Source organism: Microtus oregoni, unplaced genomic scaffold, assembly GCF_018167655.1.
Source record: "Microtus oregoni isolate MIOR12 unplaced genomic scaffold, Mior012 000005F_ref0000423, whole genome shotgun sequence".
Taxonomy (NCBI): Eukaryota; Metazoa; Chordata; class Mammalia; order Rodentia; family Cricetidae; genus Microtus; species Microtus oregoni.
This window is the reverse complement of record NW_024543064.1, coordinates 39995618-40007146: the sequence shown is the minus strand read 5'-3', so window position 1 is coordinate 40007146 and position 11529 is coordinate 39995618. Positions and strand designations below refer to the sequence as shown.

The 11529-nt window shown below is 42.8% G+C and overlaps 1 protein-coding gene across 1 annotated transcript in view; it reads left to right on the top strand.

Moving 5' to 3' along the window:
* The first annotated feature begins 1720 nt into the window (after positions 1-1720).
* Positions 1721-11529, top strand: part of Nrdc (nardilysin convertase) — a 71998-nt gene continuing 62189 nt past the window's right edge. Inside the window, exon 1 of the mRNA XM_041651693.1 lies at positions 1721-2238. Coding sequence (XP_041507627.1) covers positions 1901-2238 — 338 coding nt within the window. The 5' untranslated portion in view covers positions 1721-1900. The remainder of the gene's footprint in view (positions 2239-11529) is intronic.

The following is an 11529-nucleotide window of genomic DNA, read 5'->3' as shown; positions in this document are numbered from 1 at the left end:
TTTATGTGCTTCTTTAACGTCCATCTCTCCATCTCTTGTGAGCTCAAGAGAAAGGGGAAATATTTGTTCATTACTTTCAATTTCTGGCACATAGCAGGACTTCACTTGGTTAGTTAAATGAATAAATGTTTCACCCTAGAGAAAACCCAGTCAATCTCAATTAATGGTATAAATTCTTTTTCTCCTTAGGAAAACAAAATTGATAGTTGAACCTGAAGATTTCTTATTTTTGGCATTATTGTTTTGGAGATAAAAAAAGCACACACACAACGTCCCTGAACAAAGCACAGACTAGGCCACTTAGGTGTCTATTCAACATTTACTATTGGTGTTCTACTCCACTGCGCAGCTGTTTTAGGGCTGGAGAGGCACAGATGAAGCTGCTTTCCGTGAGAGGAGTCCAGTGGAGTAGCTTAAAAACGGATACATTTTTTTAAAAATGTACTAACACCGGGATATCTCAACATGTTCAAACAGTTCTGCCCCACACCTCCCCAACACGTTCTCTTCCTATCCTGTATTGTAGTCTTAGCATTTATTGCTTTTGAACGTATCTGTTTCTTTACATAAGACAGTAAACTTCAAGAAAACAAAGATTTTATTTATTTTGGAGGCAGGGTCTCAATAGGTAGCTCCGGCTAGCTTTGAACTGCTATGTAAACCAGGCTGGCCTCGAACTCAAGAGAGATTCGCCTGCCTCTTGCCTCCCTGAGTGCTGAGTTACAAGGCATGGGCTACCACCACACCTGCAACGATTTGTGTTTTGTTTATGACTCTGTCCTCAACACCTGAAATTCAGAGGCAGGAAAATCGACCACTAATGCATCTACCGGTTTCAAGTCCCCCTCCTCCTCCCCTCTGTTTATTCATGCTGAAAACGTTTATTTTCTCTATATGGTATGATGTCATTATCTAATAGTATCCGTATACTGTATCTTTTCAACTGCTTTTTATTTATAGTGTGTCTGTTCCAGTCTCAGCAATGGCTCTGGCAAACAACAACAAAACTTGGGAAAGTCACTGGAGGGCGGGCAGTCTTTTCAGCAAAAGTTGACTAAACTTAAAAGGCAGGCTGAGGGTTCCATTCTATGGGAAAGCTTAAAACAAAACAAAACGATTTCGCATACAGGAGTGAGATAACCAAACTGATCTTTTAGGGACTCTTTCGGATTTGGGGTGAGAAAAGAACCAACAGCTTGGCGTCTACAGGATGGATAGGTGCAGTTGTTATTTCCGGTGCTGAGTGACCCACAAGAACAGCGTTCATCTCAGGACAGGGTTGGAAAAGACTTCCGGGGCTCCGCTTCTTTAAAAAAGACTTGCTGAGTCACTCTGAGAGCCGAAGGATAAGAAATACATCGCAAATGAAGAGGAAATTCAGGCCCCACTATCGCGGCTCACTCCGGCGTCGTCTCGCTGGGGAATATTTTCTCAGAGCCGCGGAGCGCTACGCGGTTTTCCTAACGTAGTCGCCGGCGCACGTCACAAACGCAGCCAACCTTCTCCCGTCATCTTCCGCCTCTTTCCCTTCGCCCCGCCCACGTCATGTTTCGAAATGCTCTTTGGGTGCGTCAGGAACCCGGCCGGTTCCTATTGGTCCCTCTCCTTCCCGGCTCCCATTGGCTAATTGGGCAAACGTGACGTCTGTTCCGCCTTGTGACTGGCTAGAATCCACAGCGTCATTGGCTGTCAGGAGGGTGGGATGAAGGAAGTCGGTGTGAGCGAGGTTGGGTTGGAGGAGGGGTTCAGGCCTGTCCTCCCCAGCGGCTGCGGCAGCAACAACGCCGGCCGCCGCCGCCGCCGCCGCCCCTGGGACGCGGAGGAGGAGGAGTGGCTGGAGGAGTAGGAGGAGGAGGTGGGCCTGGGGAGCGGGATGTCCAGCGCCACGACTTGCTGGTGAATGCTGAGGAGAGTCACGGTTGCTGCAGTCTGTGCCACCGGGAGGAAGTTGTGGTGTGAGGCCGGGCGGGAGCTGACGGCTCTGGGGCGGACCGGAGCACGGGGTCTGTGTGAAGAATCTGCGAGACCCGTTCCCACGCTGACCATGCCGGGAAGAAACAAGGCGAAGTCCACCTGCAGCTGCCCAGACCTGCAACCCAATGGACAGGACTCGGGCGAGAGCGGCCGGGTTGCTCGTTTAGGAGCGGATGAATCTGAGGAGGAGGGACGGAGCGGGTCTCACAGTAATGCCGGCGACCCTGAGATCATTAAGTCTCCCAGCGACCCCAAGCAGTACCGGTGAGGGACGAGGCTCGGACTGGGGAGAACAGGGTGCGGGCTTCGGTTGGTGCTGCCATGACTTCTGGTCTCCGAGTCTCCCCGGAGGAGCAACAGGGCGTTATTACTCTCATTCTAAATGTGTGCTTGGGTGCAGGTGGCAAGGGCAATTTGGGGTGTTCCAAAGAAGTCTCTGTGTAGCTCTGGCTGTCCTGGAACTAACTCTGTAGACCAGGCTGGCCTCGAACTCACAGATCCGCCTGCCTCTGCCTCCCGAGTGATGGATTAAAGGTGTGCGCCACTATCGCCCGGCTAATTTTGACTTTCCTTAAAGTAAGAACTGAGGTTTTCATTGGGAAGACAGGATGGATGATAAGGGGGATTTGGTGCGATACCAGGAAAGTTTGACAGTTGGCGATCTTAATTTTGGAAAAGAGGCTATTTGAGATGTGACTGTTATTTCTATTCTGTTTCAATCCAAAGATATATGAGAGTCCCGTAAGGAAAAGAGGTAAAACGGAGTGAAATTTATGAAGAGGATGGTGTGGCCTTAATAAAAGAACTTTTACAGCATAGCTGGTCTAAGATGGAGTGGCTTGTGACTGTGGGTAGTTCGCCATAACTAGAATGGCTAGACGACTTCTTTAAAAAAAAAAATGTATTAAAGAGGACTTGGGCCTCAATTGGTGAATGGTAGGCTTGTAAAATCCTGTCTAATCCCGTGTTTCAATCTGTAATAAATGGTAACACAGTCTCCACCTGGATAAGCATGATAGTTTGTTTCCAAAAATGTGGCTATCTTGTATTTGAAAGTAGTTCATATTATCTAACAGCTTTGCTTTACTGGCTGAGGAAATTGAAGCCCAGAGAGGTTTTCTTTCTTAGAATTAGGCAGCTAAATAATATCGGAGCTTGAATGAGACTGGTCATCTGACATAAAAGCCAGTTGCTCTGTTTGCTGATATTTTATGAGGTTCTTATTCATGTTGAGTTAGAAGCCTAAGTAATCTAGGTTGAAATTTATTATAAGCCTACAGTGTGTTAAAGAGCAGAAAAGAAGCCTAGAGATCATCTTTTCTACTTTCCCCAACTCCTGTTCTCCTGTTTTACAAACTGAAACTCAGGTCCAGAAAACAGTGACACAGCCCCCACTTCAAGACCAGTTTAATATCTCTCTCTCTCTCTCTCTCCCTCCCTCCCTCCCTCCCTCCCTCCCTCCCTCCCTCCCTCCCTCCCGTCAGGGTCAGGTCAAGGTATCTTTATAAATTAGGGTTAACTTTTCTTGTCAAAGATGTAATTGTAACATGTAAGTGAACACATAGAAAGTAATAATGTTGCTTGGTTTTTGCCTCTCAGATTAAATTGTCAATACAGGCTTTAGTGTTTTTTTGTTTCCTGTTCTTCCAAAGTTACCTAATAATAGCTCAATGTCAGATGCTGTTTTGTTGCTTTAAATGTGTTCATTGGCCTTATTTTTTTTTGCAAATTTACTTAAGAAATGATTACTAACTATGTGTGCCAGGTGCCAAGGTAGCATTTCTGCACATTGGTCATATATATTACAATAAATAACATTTTGCCCAAGGTGGCATACTAATATGATTAAACTCACAGTGTAGGAGGATATAGACATTTAAAAAAGGAAAATGAGAGTGGGGCATGGCAGGGTACCCCTTTAATCCCAGCACTGGGGAGGTGGAGGGAGGAGAATCAGAAGTCAGGAGTCATCCTTGCTTATATAGCTTGGGATACATAAGACCCTGGCTCAAAAAACGAACTAGGGAAGGGGAAGCAAAATCAGGGACCTAAAGTTTATAGAATGCCTAACAGAAGTATATATGTTAGAGTAGATTAAAAAATAAAGTAGGATATGTGTTGCTTTTATTGGTTAATGAAATAAGAAACTGGCTTGGCCTGATAGGGCAGAGTAGAGGTAGGTGGGGAAAACTAAACTGAATGCTGGGATAAAGAAGGTGGAGTCAAGGAGAAGCTATGGAGCTGCCGCCAGAAATGTGCCGAAAAGTTGCCGGTAAGCCACAGCCACATGGCGATACACAGATTAATGGAGATGGGCTAGTTTGAGGATGTAAGTGTTAGCCAGAAATATACTTAAGCTATTGGCCAAACAGTATTACAAATAATATGGTTTCTGTATTATTTCGGGACTGAGCAGCCGGGAACTAACTAGTGGCCTCCTACAACAGTAGGAAGTGATACGCTAGAGGAGTCAGATAGCTTCTTCCAAAAGTGTATGAGAAAGGGCTTGGACCTCAATTGGTTGAATGGTGGCTTGTAAGATCCCTTCTAATCCTCCGGTGTTCCAGTCATCTGTAATGAATGGTGACTCAGACCCAACCTGAATAAACTCCTGAGCTAGTTTGTGGTACAAGGAAAAGGAATACTTCAAAAAAGAGAGAATGCAGCTGGATGTGGGGACGCACAACTTTAATCCCAGCACTCAGGAGGCAGAGGCAGGAGGATCGCTGAGTTCAAGACCAGCCTGCTCTACAAATCAAGTTCCAGGAAAGCCAGGGTTACACAGAGAAACACTGTCTCAAACAAACAAGCAAAAATCCACAAAAAAGCCCAAACCAAACAAAAAAAGGCAGGGATAATTCTTTAAAAAGTTACTCTGAGTAAAGAACATACAAAAAAGAACAGAGATAACACCTTTTTTTTTTTTTTTTTTAAGACAGGGTTTCTCTCTCGTGGAATCAGGCTGGCCTTGAACTCACAGAGATCCGCCTGCCTCTGCCTCCCCAGTGCTGGGATTAAGTGCGGCACCACCGCCCAATTGACAGAGATGACACTTAAGAGTCACAGTGAGTAAATTGTTGCATCTCTGTCTCATGTTCTTTGTTAAATCCCAACCTTCCCCTTTTTATCCCCCTTTAACTTTTTTTTTATGTACTGAAGTTTCAGATGGGATTTTTTTTTTTTTAATTTTTTCTTTTGGTGGGGGTGCTCTCTAACTCTGGCTGGTCTAAAACTAACTATGTAGGCTAGGTTGATTCTGAGTTGCTGGGATTATAGGTGTGCACTACCACATTGTCAGTTTGACTTCTGAAGAAAAAGTCTTTCATTTTTGTTACTTTAAAATAAAGATGGTAAAACTTAGATCTTTAATTTCTGTGATGTTTTTGTATCCAGAAACAAGCATATCAAATACCTTCAGCCTCCAGAACTGAATTACCTTTTATAATACTTGCATATAGATGTTAACTTGTGCCACACCTTTTTATCCCAAACGGATTCTTTCCATTGTGCCTCTGTAGGACTTCATCCATGATCTATTATAGTACATAGCCATCGTAGTAAGTCTTGAATATATGAATGAGTGCTAGACCTGTTTAGAGAAATATTATGGTGAAATGATGCCATCAAAGATTTATCAATTTGAGTCAGTTGGTGGTGGTGCACGCCTTTAATCCCACCACTCAGGATGCAGAGGCAGGCAGATCTCTGTGAGTTCAAGACCAGCCTGATATACAGAACAAGTTCTAAACAGGTTCCAAAGATCCACAGAGAAACCCTGTCTCAAAAAAACCAAAAAAAAAAAAAGATTTATCAGTTTGTATTTATTATTTGTTATTTAGTTAACAGAATTTTATTTCTTTGTATATATAATTTGTATTTAGCCTTTTTGAAATGTTGGCAATATCTCCTGGATACCTCCAGGATTACATTTATTTAATTGTGTGTGTGTGCAGGTGCGTGCATGTGTGCATGTGTTTGTGTAGGCCAGATGACAAATTGCAGAGTTGGTTCTGTCCTCGTGGGATTGGTCTTAGCACAATGGTTGGTCTGGCTTGCCATGTACCTGTTGCACCAGCTTACTACAGAAAGGAAAGCTTAGAGAGTGAGGTGCGGGCTGTTTCAGAGTATTGCTTTACGTTGTTTACTGTTACATGATGCTGAACAGAAAGACCACAGTCCAGCTACAGTGAGGACACTAATATGTGCTGATTTCCTAGTTTAGTAGTAAGGTGATTTGCTTAGAAGCAGAAACCTTAGACAAATACAAGTTATCAGAAGGCAGACTTATATTAAAAATTAAGAGAATTTGTATTGAATTACTATTTTTTTTTACTAAAATCCAGTGGTCTGATCAGTGCTTCATTGAATATATTAGGGATTAATTTCCTTTTTATGTACACATACAAATTAATGGTGTGATCATAGGTCCTTAGAGTAATAAAAATAAATCATTTTGTACTTACTTGTATATAAATTCTAAGAACTTAGAAATATTCAATTTCTTGGTCTGAAACTGAATCTACACTCCAATCCCATTAAAAATTTATTTGTTTACTTTAGATTTTTAAATTTTCTGTGAATGAATGTTTTGTCTGCATGAATGCATGTATACCATGTGTGTGCCTGGAGCCCTTAGAGGTCAGAAGAGGACATAATTTGGGGCTGTGTAACTGCAGTGGTAGAGTCATTGAGCAGACCCTAAAATGGAGTGCAATGGTGTTATATGTAAAGTCACTGTGTTTCCAGTTTCCAGTCTAAGCTATGTCACCTTGAGCAAGTTAATCTCTCAGGACCTTTAAGAGACGCAGAGGGCTGGGCAGTGGTGGTGCAACATCTTTAATCCCAGCACTCGGGAGGCAGAGGCAGGCGGATCTCTGTGAGTTTGAGGCCAGCCTGGTCTATAAGAGCTAGTTCCAGGACAGGCTCCAAAGTTACAGAGAAACCCTGTCTCGAAAAACCGAGAGAAAGAGAGAGAGAGAGAGAGAGAGAGAGAGAGAGAGAGAGAGCAGAGCTATCCTAAACAACTGAAATAGAAGCTGACAGGAAGAAGCAAAGGAAAACTTAAATGAAGACCCACTGAAAGAGAACACTTTAGTAAGGAGTGATTGTCCATAATCCTCATACTTGATACTGTGCATTAACAGAAGACTGAGACCTAAGAAAATATTCCTTCTAAAAATACTTTTAAAGAAATAATGAGGCAGAAGCCATGTTAAAGGATGAAATTTTAGGCCACCAGGGAGATATTTTTCAATATTTTTTTAAGTCTGTTTGTCTGTATCTACCTACCTACCTACAGAGTTTCATATATTCCAAATTAGCCTTAATCTCATGTAACCAAGAATGACTTTGAGCTTCAGATCTTCCTACCTCGACTTCTCAAGGGCTAGAATTATAGGCATTTGCTCCCCTATCTAGTTTATGCAGTGTTGGGGCTCAAACCCAGGGCCTTGTGAGTGTCAGGCAAACTACCAACTGAGCTATACTCCCAGCGCCCTAAGAAGAGTAAAACATTTTTTTTTAAATGTCTATGGGTGTTTTACCTGAATTTATGTTTGTGCATCGCATGTGTTCCTGGTACCCACAGCGGGCCCCCTGGGACTGGAGTTACAGACAGTTGTGAGCCACCATATGGGTGATGAGAATTGAATTCTGGTTCTCTGTTCTCTTAATTGCTGAGCCATTTGTAGCCCAAGAAGACTGTTTAAGGTGGAAGGGATGAGAACTTTTAGGATAATGCGGTACCTAGAGTAGAGGGAGAGCTTTTTCAGGGTGGAAGAGATTACATGTTTCACCTTTAAAAAATTTAAAGGGGAAGGCAATCCTTAGATGTCTGGGAAGTGACAAGATCCATAATATCTATGGAATTTGTGGTTTTTGAAGGGATAGAAAATCTGTGCAGTGGAGGAAGGAGTGGAGAAATTGGAGAGCATGTAAATGAAGTAGTGTGCACACGAGGTGATTCGCTCCCCGTAGGCATGGCCATGTATCTGTTTGGCTAGATTGGGAGTGGAAGCAGTGGCAAGTATGAAGAAAACTTTGCTTAGTTGTGCTGGCTAGTCTTGTCACCTGACACAAGCTAGGGTCATCTCAGAAGAGAAAATGTCGGAAAAGTCTGTGGGGCATTTTCTAGGTTGATGGTCGATGTAGGAGGATCTAGCCCACTGTGGGCAGTGCCACCTTTGGCAGGTGGCCCTGGGCAAGCCTCGGAGGGCAAAGCAGTAAGCGCTGATCCTCCATCGTCTCTGCTTTAGTTCCTGCTTCCAGATTCCTGCTCAAGCTTCCCTTCATGATGCACAGTAAGCCGTGGTATGAAACAAACCCTGTCTTCCCTAAGTTGCTTTTGGTCATGGTATTCATTATGATAGCAATAGAAAGCAAACTAGGGAAGAAGCTGGTACCAGAGATTGGACTGTTGCTGTGATACACCTGATCATGTTGTTTGGGAGGATTGTGTTTGGAACTCCGATTGGAAAAGCCCTTGAGGGCTGGAGAGATGGCTCAGTGATTAAGAGCATTGCCTGTTCTTCCAAAGGTCCTGAGTTCAATTCCCAGCAACCACATGGTGGCTCACAAACATCTGTAAAGAGGCCTGGCGCCCTCTTCTGGCCTTCAGGTATACACACAGACAGAATATTGTATATATAAAAAATAAATAAATATTAAAAAAAAAAGGAAAAGCCCTTGAATGCTCAGAGATTAATGGACTGCTGTAGGTGATCTTGGAAGATAAGAATGTTGAGAGAGGTGCAGATAGATGATAGGAAGCTGACTTGGGAAGTTTGAGTGTCCCTCAAAGACTCTATTGAGGCTATTTGTGTGATATTTTGAATTAAGAATCTGTGGTTTTGGCAGCTGGGGCTTAAGAGTCAGCTCTGATTTACTAGAGACTGGTACCAGTGAAGTAAAACCATTTCTTCAGTGGGTGTTGATGCTGGTTAGCTGTTGCCGAAGTATCAGCAATGATGAATATGAGACTGGAGTCACTGAAGTGAAATCTGCAAGGTGTTTCCTTAGGGTCAGCACGCAGAAGCTGCAGTCCAGAGAATGGCTAAGGCTGCATCTTAAGCGGATACTCCCACGTGAAGGGTCATGGAGAGCTGCTGAGGTTTGGCGCCAGGTGACAGGATGAGAGGCCATGCCGAGAGGTCAGGCAGTTCATTGGAGAAGGTTCAGCCTCAGTTGTAGTGGAGAACCCCAACATGTCGGAGACGTCAGAAATATGGAGTGACCACCACAAACTCCAGTAGCTGTGGACTGGAGCTAGCCTGAGCCTGTGGGATGAGCTTTGTGTGCTGTGAATGACAGTCAGAAAAGTGGGCTGTCTAAGCTCTTTGGAGCCCGGGAAGTCATTATCGAATACCATGTCATGGGGCTAATAGGATTTAATTTACAGTGCTGGATGTTGGTTTTGCTTTGATTTAATTGTAACTGCCCTGGTTCTTCCCTCTTGGAATATGAAATATGTAACTTACTTTTGATTTTACAGAAGCCACAGTTGAGATACTTTGGATTTTTAAAGAGAGGTTGACTATTTTGAAGAGCCTGAACTTGTACAGTGTTGAAATTTTTTAAATTTTTTTACTTTTCTTGATTCTTTGTGAATTCCACATCATTCGTTCTGATCCCATTTATCCTCCTGTCCCTCCAGGCCTCTCTCTGCCCTTGCAACCTCTCCCCTAAATAAAACCAAATCTAAAGGAAAAACCAAGCCAAACAAAAACAAAAATGAAGGGACTTTAAAAAATTATATTGTATATTGTGATAGTAACATGAGAGCTTAGAGATAAACAAGAAAAGAAAGGTTATGGTTTAATAGTGATGTATTTGTATGCCAAGTTGACAAGGGGTCAGTTTTACTGGTTTGTTTTTTGTTTTTGCTGTTTTTTTTTTAATTTATTATTTATTATGTATACAACATTCTGCCTCCATATATGCCCGCATGCCAGAAGTGGGCGCCAGATCTCATTACAGATGGTTGTGAACCACCATGTGGTTGCTGGGAATTGAACTCAGGACCTCTGGAAGAGCAGACAGTGCTCTTAACCACTGAGCCATCTCTCCAGCCCCCTGCTCTTTTCTTTTGTTTATTTTTTTGTCAACTTTATACACGCTAGAGACAACCGGAAAGAAGGCAGGAACCCCTATTGAGAAAATGTTTCCATTAGATTGGCCTATAGGAAAGTTTGCGGGGCATTTTCTTGATTAACAGTTGATTTGGGAGGATCCAACACACTGTGGGCAGCACTATCCCAGGGCAGGTTGTATAAGAAAGCAGACTGTCCAAGCCATGGGAGGCAAGCCAGTAAGTAGTGATCTTTCTTGGTCTGTGCTTCTTTTTCTGTCTCCAGGTTCCTGCCTGAACTTCCCTTCATGATGATAAGCTGAAGTAAACCCTTTCCTCTTTAGGTTGCTTTTGGTAATGGTGTTTATCACAGAAATAGAAAAGCAGGGTATTGGTTAGATGTTTGATAGCTGATGCAGAGAATACGGAAGAGAATAGGCGACAGTTGGTGAATGCCAGTAAGAATTTGTGGATTCTTTGAAAAATGGCGTAGGGAGAATGATGTTTTAAGATTAATCTGAAGGCTCCTGCTTAAATTCTTAGGAAGTGTCAAAACTGGTTTAAAAGGCAAAGCTGTACATTGATTGAGTAGGGTGTACATTGGCACAGATGGCACCAGGTTTCCCCTAAGTGGTATGCTGTATGCTCCCTTTACACTTTTTGTTGTTTTCTTGAGACAGGGTTTCCCTGTGTAGCCCTGTCTCCCTGTCTGTCCTGGAACTCGCTCTGTAGACCTCAAACTCATTGTGATCCGCCCCTCTGCTTCCTGAGTGCTGGGATTAAAGGTGTGTGCTGTATCACCTAGATTGTTTTGATTTTGAAATCTTTAAAATATTTTATGTGTTTGAGTGTATTGTGTGTGTATCTGTCTGTGCACCGTGTGCGTGCCTGGTGCTCACAGAGGCCAGAAGAGTGCCCTGACTGCAGTTCCAGGCGGTTGTGAGGCTTGCTGGTATCTAACCCAGGTCCTCTGGAAGAGCTACAAGTGCTCTTATCCACTGAGCCATCTTTCCAACCCTTCAGTTTTCTTTTAGCTGTTCCCCTACTAACTCAATTTATGTTTGCAGACTAAAACTTCATGAATATGGAGAACTGCCTGCTTTAGCTGTTGTGTGCCTAGCACATTGTAGATTCTCTAATACCGTTTATAGAGTATGTGAAGGCATGACTGCTGGGCATTTCTGTAGAACTCTTAGGAATATTTTTTCCCAGAAATTTCTTAGATTAAATTTATATCTGGCCAGTTTCTAAAAAATGTTTATTTCCTAGAAAATAAATATAAATAGTCAAGTTACAAAACAAGAAGTACAGGTTATAGAACTAATAACCAATGGCAATACCGTAAAGCTTCTGTTTAGTGTAAAGTAAGCATTTAAATATTAGCTATATAGTTATAGTTACTGAATGATATTTGTATAAGGTTATTGTTTTCTTTTTTTTTGTTTTTTGTTTTTTTTTTTTTAACTTGTGATTTTCCTGCTGCTGCCTCC